The sequence below is a fragment of the Carex rostrata genome, chromosome 12 (genome assembly GCF_964058835.1).
Source record: "Carex rostrata chromosome 12, lpCarRost1.2, whole genome shotgun sequence".
Taxonomy (NCBI): domain Eukaryota; kingdom Viridiplantae; phylum Streptophyta; class Magnoliopsida; order Poales; family Cyperaceae; genus Carex; species Carex rostrata.
Genome location: NC_135929.1, coordinates 11,168,203 through 11,191,358, shown reverse-complemented (window position 1 = coordinate 11,191,358; position 23,156 = coordinate 11,168,203). Strand labels below are relative to the sequence as shown.

At 32.8% G+C, this 23,156-nt stretch overlaps 2 protein-coding genes and 1 long non-coding RNA gene across 3 annotated transcripts in view; all 3 read right to left on the bottom strand.

The window, feature by feature from the left end:
• Positions 1-23,156, bottom strand: part of LOC144562542 (uncharacterized) — a 294,211-nt gene that overhangs the window by 57,993 nt on the left and 213,062 nt on the right. The window lies entirely within an intron of this gene.
• LOC144562556 (uncharacterized) lies at positions 531-2,741 on the bottom strand. The gene is made up of 4 exons (XR_013514148.1): positions 2,402-2,741; positions 2,172-2,294; positions 1,739-1,872; positions 531-589 (listed from the first exon to the last, which is right to left on the bottom strand). It is a non-coding gene; the product is annotated as an uncharacterized LOC144562556 (long non-coding RNA).
• On the bottom strand, positions 10,859-12,620 carry LOC144563269 (serine/threonine-protein kinase CTR1-like). The gene is given in 6 exon segments (XM_078312718.1): positions 10,859-11,017; positions 11,280-11,352; positions 11,795-12,007; positions 12,009-12,034; positions 12,037-12,086; positions 12,378-12,620. Coding segments are annotated over 6 exon segments (579 nt in total). The 5' UTR covers positions 12,512-12,620; the 3' UTR covers positions 10,859-10,934.

Sequence of the window (23,156 nt, the reverse complement as noted above, 5' to 3'; positions counted from 1 at the left end):
CAGCTGAAATCGGCAGAATCAGATCAGAAATTCGGATTTTTTTGTCAGAAGTTTGGTTTGTACTAAAATAATAGGAAAAAAATGGTTAAACATTAATTTGTTAAAAAACGAAGGTAGTGCTGAAAAATAAAAATAATTTGCTAGTCTTAATATTAATCCCTATAAAATAACAAAAAAATGAAAAAATTAAAATTAAAATGAAAAAAAATAAATTAAAATGGAGGTATCCATGAAAAAGAAATGGAGAGGAAAAGAAATAAGAGGAAAATAATTAGGAAAAAAGGCAGCGAATGGAAGTGCTTATATTTCTATACACAATGGATCCTCGTTGCTCCTGGTTCACGATGGTCCAAATGGTTTTTCTATTTCTATACACAATAAAACAATACACCATGTTTATTTAAAAATATAAATATAGTTGTCTTTCTTCCTCTAGAGATCGCTTCGATCATTTTCTTCCCGAATCAGACTACCCTTCTTTTTCTTCCCAAATTCATGACTATTCCTATGTATACCCAAATTGATGTAAGAAAATGTGTAGAATCGGGTGAGGCTCGGTCTGACTCGGATGAAACTCACTTGACTCGGCCTGAAAATCGGATAAATCGGCCGAGTCAAACACTATTCAACCGAGTTTTGATGAAAAATCCTCATGGGTTTGAGACTCGGGTAAAACTAGAATCGGACCCGACCGATATCAAGTTCACTCGGCCGAGTTTCCAAACCATGTTTGTAAGATTAAAAAAGTCTGCTATAAAGTTCTATAAACTTAGCATGTACATGATACATTATTTGTTTTATATTTTAACTGTTCAATATTTGTGCACATGTCTCGTTAGCTTTCTGTTGATATCAAAAGTATACATTAGAGAATTCTTAAGAGGAAATTTATTTGCCTAATCGTGATCAAGGTGAAAACGAATATTTCGGAGAAAGTAGTGGCTTACTGCTTTACGAATGAACAGCTAACTGACAATATATATAATTGCACAATGTTCATGAGATTTCGATCGATATGGTGCTCATGCGGTTAATCTAATATGAATACAAACAAATTTACTATTTGGTGGTTAAAAATTGCCAGCAACTAATTGTTTTATTAATCCTCCAAATTATTAAAGCCAAAATAAAATAATGGGACTTTGAGGTTTCAAATTCAGAAATATATTTTCAAGATTCGTCGCAATTTTTTTTTCCAGAATGTCTCTTACTACTCTTCGATGAACAAAAAAAATAAAATCCAATGGTATTATTCTTCCAAATATAAACTGAATTATGTTGGTAGTCAAATGTAATATAGAAGTATGTTGAAAGTCTTATTTATAGTGTTTTATGCTGTCAGAAAAATTGAAATTAGTATTTAAGTCAAAAGTATAGAAATGTACGTTTATGTAATATGTGAAGTGTTTCATGCATGTTAGGTAACATTTTATTGTAAGTGTGAGAGAAGAGAGTAACACAAATTTCTAATATCAATATATAATTCAAAATTTATGAAAATACAAATGTTCTCTCTTTGACTAATAAATTGTCACTAAACTCGATTTTGATATTGAATGATTGAAACAATAATAGTAATAAGTTGAATCCAATAGTTACTTTCATAAAATAAGATACCATCAGTAGTAATCGTAAAGGTACTCATTCTATATTAACAGAAGTAACTATATATAAAAAAAAATATGATTAAAAAATTGAGAAGGTTATAATAAAAGACAGAAAAAAATTACCTTGTAACTTTGTAAGATATTAGTGTTCCTCTTGTATTCAAGAATCTCTAAGTTGTTGCTCTAGCTTTCCATGAATTTCTTTTTGTTGATCTAATCTTCTGATTCAGTAATTCTCTGCTAACTCTTGTGAAGAAAATATCTCCTGTGAAGGGCAAGTAATAACTCTTAGTATTATATGTTTATATTCGATGGACAAAGCAAAGTTGATGGTATATATAATTGTTGGAAACATAAACTTAATTAAGTTATTACCCATTGGTTAAACCAGTCGTAACAACAAAATAAAATAATAAAAATTGGAAGCCAATAATAACAGTAACAGTACTCATTAGATATTATTAGAATTAATAGAAGTAATGATGAAATGATTTACTAAATTCAAAAATTGTGAAGGTTATAAGAAAACTCGGAAAGATAGAACACAAGAAAGAATTTTTTTACAGATAAGATCGCCTCAGGTATTCACGAATCTCCAAGTTGTTGCTCTAGTATTTATTTCTTTGTACTGATTCTCTAATTCTCCGTTAACACGTAACACTGGGCACTAAAATTTTTGCTCGAATTCTGCAATAGCAATGGTCAAATATATAATCTGCCTCTGTGTCGTCAACATATCCAATACTGAAATTCATTAATGTAAAAGATAAATACAAATATTTCCATGAAATTACCAAATTTCGAACTGAGAGTGAGAAGAGAAAGGGAGGATGGGAGAGAGAGCAAATGAGAGAGATCTTGCTCCAATTCAAAGAAGATAAAATAAAATAAAAAATAATGAAACAGAGAGAGACCTCTTGCTCACGAGAGAAGCATCAGTGACCAAGAAGCAAATGTTATTATTGTTTGTATCATTATATCCTTGAACGAATCTGGATCCAGTTTAAACAGCGGGGCAACATGGTTATTTTATTGGGCCTTCCCATTCGCTTCCATTTAAGTTCTCGTTATCACCAGAGCAACTTTCTGGGTAGCTACAGATAAAAAAAAACAAAATAAAAAAATAAAAAATAAAAAAAAATAAAATTTCGGCAAAGATAGCACGATTATTTTTTCGTCAAATATAGCTCATATTTATTTATTATTATTATTTTTGTACAACAAGCCAAGTATATTAAATAGGGATCGACTAACAATCTCTTTCATTTTGTCTCCTAAACGTCTCCCTAGTTAACTGATGCGTAAAGTATGATGGAGACCAATAACTACTTGAGGGATTGTCTATATTTGAAAAAAATTATAATTGGCGCCCGCATGTATAGATACTTATGCACACAAAGATATTACTATATATTATATTAAGTGTTCATATCTAAGATGTCAAGTGTTTAAAAATGGACATCAACTTTCTTTTTTCTCTAATCACACAACTGTCTTTTACATGTTTTTAAAAGTGAGTTTTTTTTTCTCTGTTTAATCTCGTCAATATTTCTAATAATCTGTGAGAATTTGTCAATTCAGTCATGGCTGCTTAACCATGAGTAGCTCCTCAAAGTAGTTCAAACCAAGCTCCACTTTGAATTTGATGTTGTCAATCTAAAACCACAAATGTTTTCTACATAATTTTTTGTTTTCAAATGAGATCCACGATCAAGTACTTTTGGATTTTTTTCATTGTTCAAAAGTTTATACCTTGGCGTGCAAGTATTCATGCATTGTCAGGTATTCATCTCTAATATGTCAATTATTCTTCTTTAAAATATCGGCTATTCATACTTACTCATTAAAATGTGAATATACATGTTTAAAGTATTAATGAGAAATTCATAGACATATCTTGGGCATTAACTACCTGAGGTACCACTACCAATATGGGACCGCAAACGTCGCTGGAAAAGCGAGCACGATAGGGACCACACGCAGAAAACCAAGGACAAGTGAATGCGCAATGACCATCACAAGTGTCCGTGTTGTAATTGTTATAAACATTAATTTCTAAAATATCGAGTATTCCTAAGAAACCTCTAAATGCGTTCCATTCATTAACTACCTGGGAGGCCACTACCTACATGAGGGGGACTGCAGACGTCACTTGAAAGCGACAACTACGGAGACCACAAGCGCCAAAGCGCGCGTAACTACTGCACAATCACCGGCAGATTTAAATTTTTCATGTGGTGCCCATGAAAGTTGTAATATTATTTTATAAGGCTAGACACTAGTACATAACATGTGACTATACATGGCATATTATATGTGGGTGCGAAAAAAAAATTCACATTAACAATGTGTTACAGGAGGAGGCACTCACGTGAAAAAAAGCTCCAACATACACACATGATCTGAAAGTTTTGAACCATGTCCAGAACTGATGATTATTTGTACATTGTTTAATTATACTGAACCGTTTATAATTGTACTACTTCATACACGATATTTTCTTTAAAAAAAATTGTGTATTCTTTTTCTTAGTTTTCAAAAACAGTTTCTTTACTTCAAGTCATGTACGATTCATTCACGCCTCTCTGGTGTGTATTTTAGGTGTAATTATTTTGGGTCTAATTTGTACATTTTTTCGCTTTAAATTTAGAAAACCTAAATACGCAAAGAAGATTGAATTGCAAGTGCACAATCTATATTGTAGTAAATAAGGTATCGATCCAAAGACTAAGGCAATTGTATTTTCTATTTTAACTAAATTAAAACTAAATAAATGCAAGTAACAAGGGAGAGTTTTGTTGCAAAGTAACTAAATTTGGGTTCAAAACTTGAATAAGTTAGTTTGTAACAAGAAACTAAATTAAAATATAAATAAAAGTGGTTTTGTAAATCAAGATAACGAAGTCTAAGGATTTTTGGTCTACAATCACTTGGTCATTCTATTTACTTTTGATTCTATGATTCCGGGGGTAATTTAATTGTATAATTACTATTATTAGTCCAAATATATAGGACCTGCCAGCAACAATTTTGCCGCAAGAACTCCCGGTCTTTGAGAACATAACAGTTCTCACTGTTTTTATCTGTTGGTATTCAGTTTTACAAATTAAAACCTGGATCATAAAGAGTTGTCCATAGTTGCCTCTCTTTGCACCCTTTCATATCCATCTTAATTTGTCCTTGCAAAATTTCATTCACAAAATTCTCTTCATAAATTCGATCAACTAAATTCATTGAAAGCAACACCTTATTTCTAAAAACTTTCTCATTTATTTGCTTCCACACAAACCACATAGTTATGCTAAACCATAACCTCTTTCATTTTGAATTCCAGCTACCCACAGAAAATCATTCTCAATGACGCGTGCAGTAAGTTGGTAAATAAAGTTGATATAATTGGTACCAATTTCCTGCCCCTGTGGTACGGTGTGGGCCTCTGTGCCTTAAAGACAAGCGAGCCCAAACACTGCTACATCTTAATTTCACTACCTAATTTCTCAAACACAACAGGACCACATCACATGTTGATTTAAGGGGTACCTGCTCCCGTGGGCCTCTCTTCCTTAAACACGAGCCAACCCAAACACTACTACATCGGATCCATTGAATTATTATGCTTTGCTTAAAGGTACAAGTCGTGCAAAAATTATATTATTCTGCTTTATATAAATCGGATATGCTCTTGTAATTCACTGATTATTATGCTTTCTCTACGTTTATTGGCCGCACTTTAACAACACCTTTCTTTTTTCCCTGTCAAATAAAGAAAGTGATTTTGTACGTACCTATCTAAAAAATAGAGAAAATTTTAAAAATTGTAAAATTGTGTCCAAGTACATTTGCTTATAAACACTAGTGGAAAAACAGAAATCAGGATCGGCTTATCTGGATCGGGTGTACGAACCAACCGATACTAATACCTATCTGGATCGGTCTATCACTAAAACCGATACTAAAAGCTAATAAAAGCACAGCACATGCACTATCAGGATCGGTTCTAAGCTAAGAACCGATCCTAATTATCAAGGCTAAGTACCTATCTAAAAAATAGAGAAAATTTTAAAAATTGTAAAATTGTGTCTAAGTACATTTTCTTATGAAGGCTATGGTAATTTGCATATTACATGTGAGGCTATGGTAATTTAACACAAAAATATAGATTCATGAACTCACATTTTCATATGAGGCAGTAGAACCCAACCGCAAGATATTTAACCAAAGTTCCCTGAGAAGTTAGAAATTAGAAAACCACCCTTATAGCCTTGGAGAACTCCAAATAAATTCAAATAAATTCCATAAAAACTAGAAAAAAAGCTAATAAACCCAAATAAATTTCTTAAAATCACGCATAAACTAAAATAAATTCAAGAAAATTTACAAACTCAAACTCAAAACCTAAATACTTAACGTACAAAATATGTTTCTCAAAATCTTTATCATTTATCAATCATGAAATAATAAAATAGTATTGGACATTTATTAATGAAGGGTAAATTTCCACAATCTTTCTTATGGGAGCCCTACCACAATCTTTTCTCCATAGATGGGTCCCCTCCCTCGCTGTCTCTTGGAGGTACTCATTTTCTTGGTTTTCTATGAATTAAGCAGCACTGGAGAAAGAGAAACCAATCACATACATGTGTTTTTAAAGAGTAACTGGACTTATCCTTTCTTATGAAATGGAGTGAAATTTCTTACGATTAAAGACAAGCTTTGTTGGCCGACAATTCCAATTGGCGAGCAGTCTCTCAAGTCTGAGTCGTCGCCTTCAGAGCTCAGAGTGGACCCCATAATTAATGAATGCTTCATTTCCTCCGAATTACCGAGGCACTGGAGAAATCAATCACCTTAGCGTTTAAAGGTAAACTGGACTTGTCCGATTTTTAGGAAACGGAGAAAATATTGCTCATTATTGACCGAGGCGTCCCCTTCAGTTCAGATGGGCTCCACTCACCCAACATTGCATTAAGCAGGATCTGTCTTTTAATGAGCATTAGACTGTGCTCCAGTTGTGGGTAATAGAGGGGAGGGGACGGGACAGGAGGGGAAAAAAGAGTAAGTTACACGCTCCACATAAAAAAATTGAGAGGTAGAGTAAACAACGAGAGTGACCGGCTTACTCTACTTGGACGAAATTCGTCCCACCCAATTCGGGGTGTAGCGGAGGGAAAAGAGGGCCCACCAACGACAATTTACTCATTCTACCCTTTCCCGCCTCTTCAACTCTGCGTTTTTTGTTTTCCCTCCTTCCGTGCACAAATAGATATAAGTGAAATCAGTTTATCTTCTTCTCTCGTGCCCTCACTTGATCAGGTAAGATGTGAAAACTTTGATACTGATTTGCAGACAATGATCTATTTGCCTTGATCAAAGCAAAGAACGATCTATTTACTCATTTTCAGAAATCTCAGTTTTCACTGTTCACATTATTTCTTTACTTTGATTTTTAATCGAGAGAAAATGTGAAAACTTTGATGCATTTCGTACTTTGATTTCTAAAAGGCAAAGAGAACAATCAAATGAAAAATGTGAAACTATCAAATTTAGTTGGAAGTTAGAAATTGATGTAATGTTTTCTATTGTCTTACTAGTAAGATTGTGATGATACTTTTTATTTACAAAATTTAATATTTAGATCTAAAACATAGATATTTGAAGCTGTCTTTAATCATTGTCAGACATGTTCCTCCTGTGAGATATTATAAAATGCTATTTGTATCTTTTTAGTTAGATACTAGTAATATTGTACCACGGCATGTACAAATATAATGTTAATATTAGGGTCTACTTGCAAAAATATGTTCCAGTTATAAAATGTTATTTCTATTATTCTGTCATATTCATTTTACGCCAAAATATGTTCCAGTATCTTAGTTTAACTAATGGATGCATTTTCTTTAGAATAAATTAAGTTGATAAATAAATTCACATTTGGAATGAATATGTTAAACTATTAAATATTCACATTTGGCTGATCTTTGATTTTTGAGGGACTTGCTTGTAAGTTAATAAAAACTTCAAGGACTGACATGTAACTTTTGTCTACCTTCATTGTCAGCTTCTTTTCTTTGCTTACTGTTACATATTATTTTATTCAGCTTTTTTTAGTTTATATCTATTATGATTTATTTATGCTTCTTAGAGCTTACTTTTTTCACTATTCAAATGATATAGAAGGCATAAGATGATTTATGTACCATTATACCGGTATTGTATTGTACCGTTGTATCAGTATGGAAATTATTTATATACTGAAGAAGAAAGGCACATGTCGTTAGAAAAAAATATCAGAGAAGGAATTTATATAATTTGTGAAGATGTACATTTATTTAATTATTTATATATTATATGTAACTTAATTAAAGGAGACGTCATTAGAGCAGGTCCTGAAGGGATGGAAGTATATCAAAAATGTTGAGCAAGTCCGAAAGGATGCAAGTATATCAAGAATATTGGCATAACCAGAGCAGGTTGTGAAGGACTTCTCTATTTTGTTGGTGTGAGGGTAAATTAGTAATTTTAGATAAAATATAAATTGAATTAAAAGAAGTATCCAGTTCTCCCTTTCCTCTATATGCTTTTCTGGAGCAAGTAAACATCTTAAAAAGTCCCCCTCCCCCTCCCGTCCTCTCCCCTCCCCTCCCCTCCCCTTCTACTTAAACTTCTGGAGCACAGTCTTAGAAGTGCACCATAAATAGAGTATTAATTTTGCCCGCCTAGGGCAGCCCGTACCTTGCCCGCCCGTATCCTATGCCCAGGGTATCCGTGTCCAAGTCTGGGTATAGCTCAGGTAAATAGGTATACGGGTACGGACAAAAACCAGACTGGTCACAATTTTTTTGGCAAATACCCGATCCTACCCGGACCGACCATACCCGTACCCGACCTTACCCATATCCTACCTTACCCCTACCCGAGTACCCGTCTACCCTTACCCGTAAGCGTACCCTTATACCCGATCCACTTTAATTCAAAACCCAAATTCCAAATTTCCCTCCACCCGGAATTACGAAGGTATCGAAATTACGAAGTTCGGCACCTCCCGCAAGATTTTTCCGCGAAATTTAAAGATTATATTTATTTTATGTTAGATTAATTTATTTTTGTAGAGTAAATTTAGTTTATGCTAGATTTATTGGATGTTAAGTAATTAGATTTGTTAGATTTATTGAATATGTTAGATTTATTTAGTTTATGTTAGATTTGTTAGATGTAAAGTAATTAGATTTGTTTTGATGTTAGATTTTATTTTTGAAATTCGGATTTATTTTTCATAGGTTTAAAAAATATGTTATATTTATTTTTGAAAATATGTGAAGTAATTAGATTTGTTTTGAATAGGTTAGATTTTATTTTTTTCAAATTCGGATTTATTTTTAATAGGTTAAAAAAAGATGTTAGATTTATTTTTTTATGTTACATTAGATTTTATTTTAAAAATGTTATATTAGATTTATTTTTAAAAATGTTAGATTTATTTTGAATATGTTAGATTTATTTTTGTAAATGTTAGATTTAGTTTTAAATAGGTTAAATTTATTTTTGAAAATGTTAGAATTATTTTTAAATAGATTAGATTTATATGTTATATTTATTTTTGAAAATATGTGAAGTAATTAGATTTGTTTTGAGTACGGGTGGCAACGAGCTATTAAAGAGCGAGCTAGGTCACACTTGTACTCGGCTTGTTAGTGTATCAAGCGGAGCGAGCGAGTTTATATTTTAGGTCCCAAACATAACAGGACCATATCACATGTTGATTTAAGGGGTACCTGCTCCTGTGGGCCTCTCTTCCTTAAACACGAGCCAACCCAAACACTACTACATCGGATCCATTGAATTATTATGTTTTGCTTAAGGGTGTGCTCCAGAAGTTTAAGTAGGGGGGAGGGGAGGGGAAGTGAAATTTTTAGAGGACTTACTCCAGAACGATACACTAAGAAAGGGGAGAGGTTGGATCCATTTTTCAATTCAACTTCTATGTTATCTAAAATGACTAGTATACCCTCATATTTTATCTGGGAGGGAAAATAGAGAAGAAGGCGGGGAAAAGGATAAAATTGGTCAATTTCATTGGTGGGCCCCTTTTTCCCATGGCTACCCTCCGAATTAGGGGTGACGATTTTGGGTTCCGTAGGGTGAACCATTCACCTGCTCAGCCTTCCCTTCCCTTCCGAAATTTACTTGTGGAGCAGGTGAAGTTTAAATATCTCCTCACCCTACCCTTATTGGAGCACACCCTAAGGGTGTGTTCGGATTTTACTGTCCACGTGGGAAAAAAAAAATTCACTCAGACTGAATTTTTTTTTCCCACGTGAACAGTAAAATTTAGTTCAAAAATTTTACAATCCCATTCCTATTCATATTCCCGTCCGTCTGCCGAACACGCCGTAAAGGTGCAACCAATGAGACATTATATTATTCTGCTTTAACTAAATCGGATATGCTCTTGTCATTCACTGATTATTATGTTTTCTCTACGTGTATTGTCCGCACTTTAACAAACACCTTCCTTTTTTCCCTGTCAAATAAAGAAAGTGATTTTGTATCTATCTGAAAAATAGAGAAAATTTTTAAAATTGTAAAATTGTGTCCAAGTACATTTTCTTATGAAGGCTACGGTAATTTGCATATTACATATGAGACTAAAATCACAGCACAACATGGCATGTTTTTACCACTCTATACAGAAGAATATAGTTTGGCAACACATAAAGGCCCAGTGCCTTTTTTGATTGTACGAGAACTGATACTCGTGTTCAGAACTGCAAAATGTTTTGTGATATTTTGCAACCTTTAAAATAAAATATCACACATCATCACGAAAGAGGCCGATTCTAAATTACAACTTATATAGTTTATTTGATTAGGAAGCACGTAGGTAACTAGTCACACTACAGGGAACGGGAATGGGAGTGCAGAGGCTATACTTATTCTATGTTTAGGCCTAGTTAATTTTGTATTAGGAACTGAGGAATTTTAATACATTACTTATCAAAGTTTGTAATGAAACAGTTCTGATTAATGCAAGCCTACGGCCATTTCTCCCCCCAAAAAAAAAAACAAAACTAGTGAGACTACATGTAGTATTGAATACCAATATATCCAATTCTTTGCCTGCTACCTCAAAAAAGATAATTATATATATCCAATTCAAACACAAAAACAAGCTATGTTTCTTCGTATACGCTGACTAAAAGACTACTGTACCACTTCGTAGAAAGCTTATATATTACAATAACTCACAAGTAATATAAATTTAGTTAATTTACAAATTTTGGGCTAAAAACCCGAATGTAGCTGTACGTGTGATTTGAGTCTGGTAATTCAGGAGAGGGTATACTCACAGTCAATCAGACGGGTCAGGATCTCCTGACAGCTCGGTCTTTCATCAGGCTCAGCCCAACAATCTAAATCAGAAAAAACAAGGTCCAAATGGAGATCAACATGTCTCACATCCTCTGCCAGAAGAATTTCTGACATTTTACAGAAAGATGGACAGGGGAGGAGCTAGAAAATTGTTCTGTAATTTCATTTTATAGGGGGAGCTAATAGCATTAACTCTTGCAAAAATCAGAAAATTCGAAGGACAAAAATGAAAATTTTCCATTTATTACAGTTTGCCTTCCCTCTTCTTTACTTTTTATTCAAAGACAGACAGTTTAAAATTACCTGCGATCAACTTGCCAAGTGGACCTTCTGGAATTTCGAGCCTCGTCCCTTCATTAGCTACCGCATAAACTACCTAATGAACAATTGAAAAAACGATATTATGTCACATTCTCTTACTAGCTAGACTGATTGTGGAGAACGTATTCCAATTTTAATGCTTTATTATGTTATTTTACATTTTTCTGCAAATTGCAACCATTCAGCAAAAAGTTGATTAAAATATTAATATTCCATCAGCTATTGAAATTTACTCCCTCGAGGTGTAAGCATCAGTTTTGTATTTCCACTTCTCTTCACCGTAAAAGGAAAATAAAATTAAACAAAGTAAATTTCAACATTGGCCTCCAAGCATGCCTGAATCAGTTATGAAAAACCAGCGTCAAAATGGTTGTTAATTTGCTTGGCTTAAACCTTGTACGAACAGTTTGGTGCTATTTGCAGGAGATGCCAAACAAACCAGTATATGAGTTCATTAACAATAAACCCAACTAAAACCGGTTTTTTCATTCTCTTACTTGAACAGGAGGGATTCCATCCCAAGGCCTCTTCAAAGTGCAAAGCTCCCACATGATAACTCCAAGGCTGAAAATATCGCACTTCTCAGTGAAGGGCTCGTTGCGTATCAGCTCTGGAGCCATCCACTCCGGTGTCCCTGCAGATGAGCTGTCACTCATGGGCCCGCATGTCATAACACTTGAGAGCCCAAAATCACAAATCTTCACCGTCGATCCAGTGCTTGTTCACCAAACAATTGCACTCTTAAGGTCCCGATGTACTATCTTCATCCGGTGTATGCACATCAGCCCCCTTTAAATAAGCAATTTAACAAACAAGAGTTCAATAAGCATTCAAGCTATGATTTATATTTAACATGGTTTACAGTTGACAACATAATCATCAGCTTCAACAGAAAAAAAGGGGAAGGAATAAGGAAGTGTACTCGTATTAACAAACACACAGAGGATGAAGTATACACTTAGAAAAAAAAAAAGGAACGAAAGTATTATACTTTGAAATTTCAAGGACCCAAATGGGAACAGCTTGAAACTTCAGTGACCATCAATGGAACTCAGATTAGTTTAGAAAATTAACACAAACCTGCATATATCACGAAGCATTTTAAGCCTCCTACGCCAAGTAAGCCTCTTTTTCTGACCGGTCATGTGTATGAGGTAATACAATGACCCCATTTCCATGTATTCGGTCACCATGGACAGGTTTGGAGGCTTCATGCAAGCACCAAGAAATAATATAACTGCACAAACATAATAAACAGTATAAATCACATAGATTATAAAATATTTATCCTGGTTTCAGTTACCTATTAATGATGGGTTTTACAAGCTATATTCAATAAAAAAAAATTATAAAATAAAACACCCAACATTTTAATACATACAATTAACGCCCACTTTTCTTGGGATGTCGCAGCCGGCTGCAAAAAATATATATATATATATATATTCCTATAATCAGCAAAAACTGGATTGGAGAACTTGGGGTGAAAGATGGAGAAGAAAGCAAAAAAAATGTGTTGGTTTGATTATTGAATTTTCATAAAAGGAAATATGTTTTGTTATCACTCGAAATTTCAAGCTAAATTATTTAAAAAATATATTATCATAATGTGTCCCCAAAAAAAAAAAAAAATGCCATTCCGGCCTTTATATTTTTCCTTTTGTATATTGTCTTCTGTAGTGACGTTAATTATTGGATATATCAAATTCCTCAAATTTGACTATTGAACAATTAATCGTTTATAAACCAGTCAAAAGTTTGATTTTTTTTATTTTTTATTTTTATTTTTTTATTTTATTTTTTTATTTTTTTTTTAATTTTTTATTTTTAATGCCAACTTCCTATTCTACTGGAAGCACGTATATCCAAATACAACATTTCCATGGGTAACCAGATTAAATTCCAAAAAAAGTATTTAGGTTACACAACATTGGAGCTAGCTTTCCCCAATATTATATTGCTTCTTCACCCTCTTAATATATAGATTAATTAACAAATTGCTTAAAAAATGTCACAAGTCGTTAACTATTTTCATTTTACAAATAATTACCTAAGTCATTTGTAAAATTGATTTTTTTTTCTTTTCAGCATGTTAGTATGCTGTGTTAAGAACAATTAGAAAAAGATACCTGATATTATTTTTTTCTTCTTCCTGCGTTACGTTAGATAGTGAAATCCATTTCATCTATTTTTGACAAATAAGAAGATAGAACACGTCTCAGATCTGGAATTGAACTAACCTAGCTGAGAATTTCTCTTACTTGTGATATGGAAAAATTGGCCCAACGGGCCTTCTTAGAGCATAAAACTACACGTACTATTTGCTTACAAATGAGGACCGTCCGATGCAGTTGAGCAGGAAAAGGGAACAAATATTACGATGGTCTGAATCTAACTTCAAGTATTGTGATACTTAAGAGTATGAACATTATTTTTCACTCCTTTTGGCATGCACATTCAAATTAATTCTTGTTTTTATTTTTTTGGAATATGGACTTTTTACTCTTCTAAAAAAACTGTAAAATTATGTCTCTCTCCAAATTCTATAATTAAGTATTTGTCATCAACCCAATTGAGATTAATTAAACCTAATTAATTTTATCACTCAATTAATTGAATAAATAAATGAGTTATTAATTTTTTTAATGGTAAATACATAATTTCGTAATTTTTGGATATTACATTTGAAATTCTTCCACAAATTAATTCTTTTGAAACCAGTTGTTAATTTTGATACAACAGGGAAAAAAAGAATTGGTGGCAGCTTTTTAGTGTATTTCCCAATTAATTTATTTCATTTCTTTCTTGATCTAAAAACCTTGAATGTAATGGAAAAAAAACACAAAAAGAGGAAAAAAAACATTTATATCGACTTGTAAACTGTAATATTACTAAACAAAATTCCCCAATAGAATAATTCTATTTCTTATTAACCATGCAAGCTTCTATCAAGCAGTACAATATCAAGCACTTGTTACTAATTAAAACTAAATGAGGAAATTAACACAAATAATTCTTTCATATACTATTCTCTTTACATTAAAAAATGTATCAGGAAAATTAAAACTTTCAAAATTACAATTTCTCTTCCAATTCCTGATCTGATCCTTACCAGTACCTACTTTACTCATATTACTATAAACAAAATCCACCATATAACTAACCTCAATTATATCAGGAAAAAGATATATATATTTACAAAACAGACCCTCATTTTGGCAAATTCCAAAAGTGTGGTTTTCAACTATTTCATTATTCATTAACAATACCACAACATCTAATCTAAATAATTAAAATTAACAAAACCAACAACCTGTTCAATATCGGCTTTCCTTCATAACTTGACCATCCGTCGGCGCTACGTGGCTATATATGTGCTACATTAAACTTAGACAAAAATGTAAGCTTGCTTAGTGAAGAAGGTCAATATATATGGACCCGTTAAAGTTATTAAATGAAAGATCCAAAACCTCCAAGTTCTCCATGTCTGCTATAGAGTCAGGTATATATGTGACCCGTTAACCCATTATGACTCAAATCTAAAACATGAAGCAATTTCATATTTCCAAATTCAGGCCATATTGACCCGTTAAACCTGTTATTGTTTAAGTTGGGAGACGGGGCCATATCAGTTTCAGAAGGGAGTACAAAATATTATAGAATAGTTTTCAAACACTTACTGTAGACACCATTGATGAATTCGAGCAACCCATCAGACAGCGGCTTTTGTAGAAGAATCCAGTTCTACTGAGGAGTGACATCTCATTCCAGAGAGTGTGAAGTACCTCTTTTACAAACTAATTTAAACTAAACCAAAACAACAAAAGCAAACAAACTTTTAATCATACAAAATTACAACAAGAAGTTTTAATTTATCATGTATGGTTATGTCTTTTGTGTCAGAGTTTCGGAAGAAGATAACAGGTTTCGAATCCTGGCCGGGTGAGTTAACAGACCCAGTATATGTTTCTTGCAAGTCTAGTTTATTGGTCTAGTCTTTTCTTGACAAGGGTAAAATAACTACTGTTAAAAGAAGTACTGTACTGTACCTACAGCTAAGCTGATTGCTACTCCCAAATATACTTACTTCCCAGTAAAAATTTATATCTAAACTGATATTGGACCGATTTTTTTAAAAATACCCTCCAAAAAAAATATTTTATTAAAAATAATCAGGTTTCAGCCAAATTTTTAAAAATAGCCAAACCGGGGATTTTTTCCGCGCCCGAAAAAAAGAAAAATTTATTTTTTATTCCGAGCGCGGATATTTTTCGTGGCGCGGATTTGTTTTTTTTTTTTTTTTTAGAGTTAGGAAAATAATGTTTTTTTGGAATTTTTTGTCCAACTTTGCACCTCTGATTAACATATCAAAACACTTTCAAAAAGCATGCAAATTTACCGACATGCATTCTTGACTTCATAAAACAAGACTGTGAAGTTTCATACAAAATCTCAAAACAGATCATGAGATATCGGCTCTCAAAAATTGTCCGAACTGCTGAAGGAGTGCTTCTGAGCCCAAATTTGCACCTCTGGTTAACATATCAAAACACCTTCAAAAATCATGAAAATTTACCGACATGCATTCTTCACTTCATAAAACAAGACTGTGAAGTTTCATACAAAATATCAAAACAGATCGTGAGATATCGGCTCTCAAAAATTGCCCAAACTGCTGAGGGAGTGCTTCTGAGCCCAAATTTGCACCTCTGGTTAACATATCAAAACGCCTTCCAAAAGCATGAAAATTTACCGACATGCATTATTGACTTCATAGAATAAGATTGTGAAGTTTCATACAAAATCTCAAAACAGATCGTGAGATATCGGCTCTCAAAAATTGCCTGAACTGCTGAAGGAGTGTTTCATGATTTTTGAAGATGTTTTGATATGTTAATTAGAGGTTCAGAGGTGCAAATTTGAGCTAAGAAGCACTCCTTCAGAGAGAATTCAGTTTTGTTATGTTTGAGTTTTGATTTGTTATGTTCAGTTTTATTATCTTCTTAGTATATGTTTTATTATGTTTGAGTTTTTAGTTTTGTTATGTTTCATTATCTCACGGTCTGTTTTGAGAATTTGTATGAAACTTCACACTCTTGTTCTATGAAGTCAAGAATGCATGTCGGTAAATTTTCACGATTTTTGAAGGTGTTTTGATATGTTAATCAGAGATGCAAATTTGGTATCAGAAGCACTCCTTCAGAAAGAGTTCAGTTTTGTTATGTTTGAGTTTTGATTTGTTATGTTCAATTTTATTACCTTCTTAGTATATGTTTTATTATGTTTGAGTTTTCAGTTTTGTTATGTTTCATTATCTCACGGTCTGTTTTGAGATTTTGTATGAAACTTCACAGTTTTGTTCTATGAAGTCAAGAATGTATGTCGGTAAATTTTCATGATTTTTGAAGGTGTTTTGATATGTTAACCAGAGGTGCAAAGTTGGCCTCAGAAGCACTCCTTCAGCAGTTCGGGCAATTTTTGAGAGCCGATATCTCACGATCTGTTTTGAGATTTTGTATGAAACTTCAGTCTTGTTCTATGAAGTTAAGAATATATGTCGGTAAATTTTCATGATTTTTGAAGGTGTTTTGATATGTTAACTTGAGGTGCAAAGTTGGGCTCAGAAGCACTCCTTCAGCAGTTCGGGCAATTTTTGAGAGCCGATATCTCACGATCTGTTTTGATATTTTATATGAAACTTCACAGTATTGTTCTATGAAGTCAAGAATGCATGTCGGTAAATTTTCATGATTTTTGAAGGTGCTTTGATATGTTAACCAAAGGTGCAAATTTGGGCTCAGAAGCACTCCTTCAGCAGTTCGAGCAATTTTTGAGAGCCGATATCTCACGATCTGTTTTGAGATTTTGTATGAAACTTCACAGTCTTATTCTATGAAGTCAAGAATAAATGTTGGTAAATTTTTATACTTTTTGGAGGTGTTTTGATATGTCAATCAGAGGTGCAAAGTTGGACAAAAAATTCCAAAAAAACATTATTTTCCTAACTCCAAACTCTTAAAAAAAAAATAAATAAATAATCCGGGCCGTGGAAAATATCCGCGCTCGGAATAAAAAATAATTTTTTTTTTTCGGGGCGCAAATTTTATCCGCGGCCTGGAATAAAAATTCCGGGGTGCGGAAAAAAATTGCGGTTTGGCTATTTTTAAAAATTTGGCTGAAACCTGATTATTTTTAATAAAATTTTTTTTTAGAGGGTATTTTTAAAAAAATCGGGATATTGGACAAAGTACTACAGTTGCCACCTGACACATAAAAATGTGGGGAAATTTCATGTATACCTATAAAAAAACTTCAAAATTACATATTCCCCCCTTTAACTTTATAATATCATATTTCCATTTCTAAATTTCAAAAATAATTCCTACCAGATATATTAATAGTTATATAACCAGATATTCCCCTATAAATACCAAGAAAAATAATTAAGGTGTTCATTTATTATTTCCATACTTTGGTTGCAAAAATTACGGATCAAATTAGCCTTGGAATTACCCATATGTGGCCACCTCAATTTTTGAAGGCTGTAAGATATTATAACCCTTGAGCTACACAAATTTCTTACCTAGTTCTTCAAGAATGGGCATGCACATGAACAGACACATACACAAAGCCCCCTATCATGGCTGACCTTGTGATAAGATTTCTCTTGAGCATTTTGTCAAACACTGTCCGTGCATCCTCCAAGCTCCCGACATGTTCTGTTAATGGGTTGCGGGTCGGCTTATGCAACTTAATTCTTGTTTTTATTTTTTTCAGATACATACTTGTACTCTCCTCAAAAAGGGTAAAATTATGTATTTCCCTCTCCAAATTCTATAATTAAGTATTTACCATCTAAAAAATTTTTTAACTCACATATTTGCCCAATTTTAATGACTGCACAAAGCAGGTAGACTGGCCACTAGCTGGTGTGCCATCGACCCTGTCTCAAATGCCCGTAGGTTAATATTGATAAAAATTCCATTACACGTAGTGTTAATATTGAAAAAGAACCATTTATCTCTTCCTCCATAAACCCCTGCACATCTCGCTTTCCACACCGACCACATTCATTCACAAAAGGCCACAACTGGTAATCATCCAGTATTTCCCACATTAAATTAAAAGATTTGGAAAAGAAGAGAGTACCTTGTAGCACATCAGTTATATATGATCCCTAGCGGGGATTGGTATCATACAACTCGGGCCTTCTCACAATTAAACAACATATGTATTACTGTCTCACTGGGAGTACCACACAGTTTGCAAGCTTGATCAATAGAGTGAATGCAAACATTCAACACTCATGCCACAGCTAAGGCCCCGTGTAAAACTTTCTGTTTTAGCATGCTCTATAAGCTGGTACAGAAACACTTCGAGTGAAAGCAGGTATTAGTATCCAAATCTACAAGTATACAACAATTAACAGATTTTTTAAATCATTCTTCAGTTAACAATATACAAACATACAGCTCAGAAGGGTATTAGGTATACTCTGATTGCAAAAATTTGGTAGTCTCTTAGAGGGAGGCCAGGTCATTACTTTCCTGTTTCGCCTATTTCTCTCTCCTCAGTAGCGCGTAATTCGGTGCTCTGTTTAGATGTTCAACACCGCTTTGGTCTTTCCTCAGGTGGTCATGATTGTTCCTCTGACAAGGGGGTCCCATTTCGACATCTGGCAGCCCCATACGTGCAACGGATATCGAGAAACCTTGCATGAGATCAGGCCGACATACAAAATTCTTCACTCAGTCAATTCAACAAACACCTACAAGGTATGAAATAAACCATGGTTTTCGTCCATATATTATAATATATCATACCAGAATGATAGACACATCACAGTGGAAGAGAGAAAAGAGAACAAACGAAAGAGGACTCAGAGATTTGAAACAATTAGGCGGGCGGAGGGAGGGATTCATCGAATGCTGACGTTAGCCATCCGTGTCATCGCATTCCATTGGTTAATTGGCTTAGAATTGGATTGATGAGTGGTAATGTGACCATAAATCTGCTGCGATTCCACATCTAACCCTTGAGCTCTTTTGAGATCCGTGCGGAGAAAACAATGGTTGTTGAGATTCGTGTATTGTAAAATATTTAAGGATGCGATCTGGAATTTCAAAGGAACCGCAGCAGATTTATTTCCAATTGTGACTATTCAGACTGAGTGCGTATCCTCCGAGATATCTCATATTTTGCGTGACCGACGTGTCCGCTGCCTATTCGGGGATAGCGCTGGGGGCCAGTATTTTTTGAGGTTTGAGATTCGTGCAGAATGTATTTGAACGGTTGAGATTCTCCAAAAAGTCGCGCAAAATATGATACAACTCAGAGCATGCGAATTCGTTCTGATTGACAGTGACGGTGAGTTGGATCCTATATATTCTTATGATTTCAGCTAAGGCAATTCATTTCTTCGATACAAACAAGTCAAATATTATTTCTTTACATGTTAATTAAACCTATTTGGTAAATAAATAATTGTTTCAAAATGAAATCTGTGTGAGTTGAACCTGTACCCTACTGATTTATTTCTTTACAGGTCACCAATTATTTTTTTACGTTGTCACAACAACCACATATAAAGCCACACATACTATGAAAAACTCATGGAATTGAACCATTGGTGCGGTTACGAACTCTCTGCCGAATTGGAACAACAACACATGACCTTTCGTGGTTTAAATTTGTGAGATGCAAAAGAATAATTAATAACAAAAATACAAAATAATTTGTAAAAATATTTGAAGATGGTTCGAAAATTAAAATCAGAATGCAATTTCTAGAATGAAGATAGTTCGAAAGTGATTGAGAATTAATTTATAAAAACGATGTGTTATGAAGTAACATGATCGATCAAAATAAAAATGTAAATAATTTTTATTTTTTAATAGTTTATTAATTTGTTGACAACTAATTTAATTTGATAAAAAAAAGGTTTGAGGATCAAAGAAATTTAAAAAAATGCAAATGCAAATTCAAACTTCAAATGAACATAACTTTTGACAAGAAATTTTAATTTCAAACGTATGACCACTTTTCAAAAACTATTTGTGAAGGGATCTACAAAATGAAATGAGGGTGGTATTGACTATTGACACTAAAAAATAATCAACCTACCTCCTAAGGTCATGATTTTCAGAAAATTAAGTTGCTTCCTTCATCTTACTTTTTCTGTTTTACATCTTCTTTGATAGTTTAAGTCATGACTAAAATTAATTCGATTAGAGGAGAGAGAAATTAGAAAATGAAGAAGTGTCTATATATAACAGTGGACCTACAGACAGAGTAAGTGTGAAACAAGTTAATATATTTAGAGAAGTGGTCTAAATTACTCCGAGGTAACTCCACATTACCCTCATATTTTATGACCTCTTCCAATTACCAAGTTAATTATCTTTGTGATTTTTAGGGTTTCTAAACATGTTTATATCCATTGTTTTTTATGCTATTTTGGAAATGGAGAAATAATTCAATAAATTATTCCATCTAGCATAGCAATTTATCGACGAGAGAAAATATGTTGTCAAATACTTTTTTTTTATGCCTATTCCAAGTTTCCAGATTAATACATGTGTTATATTATGTAATATGAAAAGGAAAAATGAGAAAAAAAAATGGAGCAAAAAATTGGTTACTGGCTTAAAGGATTAACAAATCAAGAAAATATTAAACTAACATCAGAAAAAAAAATTGTTATCATAATCAATTAGCTGAAATAATTATTTATTTTTTATTCATTAGTTAATACTTAATTTATCTTTATGTTATTTTATTTAGCATCATCTATTTCTAAATTGTAATGTTGTTAATATGCTCAATACGAGAATAATATAATAATAAAAAAATGTATCATGTAAACTGTAAAGTATAGTCGTAAATATAATTTGTATAATATGGCAAACTCAGTATGTGAAAAAAATAGATGAGATGGATGAGTTACGATTAGTCGTCTCAGTTCTTGATACAGTTAGCACTGAGAAACATTCTGTTGTCGATTGTAATAATCGGAATGTGTCTGTGTGCTGTAGTCTTTTACAAAGCACATATATAATGTCACTGGAAGCTTAAGTCCAGAGCTCGTTACACAGATTTGATTGAAATGATAATTCAAGGTGTCTATTTCCAAAAGAAAAGAAATTCGATCAAAGTGTTCAATCAACCAATGCACAAAGAAACCTTCTTCTTTCAGAAATGTCCCTACATAAACAGCAATTGCACAAAGAAAAACGCAAGCAGGTAAAAAGGATTTAAGGCCCAGCCCAAAATATAGATTCGGCCCTGTTCTAATGCCTCAAATTGGAACGACCCGTAATCCAATATTTCGGAAATCTAAAAAATTGTATTAAAATAATCGGTCAACTCATCAAACCATGCAATGCAACAGCATTTTTGAGAAATTTACACAGCATTTTGTCTAGCAAATTACTGAAAGGAGCAATCATGTTGAAATAACCCTATAATAATTATAGAATATCACCCTATAATAATTTTATAATTAACACATCTATGCCAAGTCGGAGTAAAATTTTGAATTTGGACCTTAATTTATTCTCACTACAAAACATGTTTTAGGTGGAAAAGGAAAAATAAGATAACTATTTCGAGTTATTCTGAATGTTTTTTGGTACAATATTGAGTAGAAAATATGACATATTTATTGGGAATGAAACATGCAGAGTTATGACCTCCTCCCTCTCCCCTTTTCCAGCTAAAACATAATCTGAAAAGTACGGCAGTATATACCTGAATGTACAAAAGAGTGCTGTATTGAGTAGAGCAACGCAAAGCTGGAAAAAGTGCCGGACAAACGGCTCGTATAGTAAACCAGACACCTTTCTTATTTTTCTTTTCCTTCAACATGTGATAGTAAATTAACAACGTACACAATAAATATACTCATGCTAACTTAAATTTCAACAATTATGTATGTGTGTACATGTAAACAATTGGAAGTAGCATCTAGATGCAAATTAAAAAAAAAAAAAAAAATTGGAAGTAGCATCTAGATGCAAATTTTTAAAAAAAAGTAAAAAAATAAATAAATTTTGAATTTTTTTTACCAGTTTACAATATTCAACGAAATTGTTTACATAGTTATGTGATCAGGTTTACAGAATTCAAAACAATTGAATGTAGCATTTAGATGCAAATTTAAAGAAAGAAAATTTGAAAAATAAAATAAAATTTTCAAAAAAATTAAAATTTGAATTTATTTACCGGTTTACAGGATTCAACAAAAATATCTATAGAGTTATGTGATAAAGTTTACAGAATTTAAAATAATTGAAAGTAGCATCTAGAAGGAGATTTGAAAAAAAAATTGATTTTTTTTACATATATATGTTTACATAATTTTAAAGTGGTCCTGATTAGTTATTAATTTTAAAAAACTATTAGAGATCTTCTAGATGTGGTCCTGGTCAAAGGTCTAAAAGTGGTCCTGGCCAGAGTAGTTAAAGTTGTTAAATTGGAGGTTATTTGAGACCACACAGAAATGAATAGTTTTTATGTTTATGGGATTCATTGAATTGGTTTACAGGATTTAGTATTGAAATTTACTGACTTCGGTCCATTAGTTTACACGGACTTCCAAGAATTTTTAGGGGATTGGAGTCCGGAGACTATTAGCTGTTTCCTATAATATGAGTGAGGTTAGGATGCGGTAGGCTCATAAAAAAGGTTTGGTAAGCTTAACTTAAAAAACTTTAGAATTTGTTTGAAGCGACAAATTCAAGATATTGAGCTACATTACGAGTGATGCATGTACATATAAAATTTTGAAATTTTCAAACTCATTTAATACAAAGTCAAGCTATAAAAAAAATGAAGATGTATAAGTTATTTTAATGCATT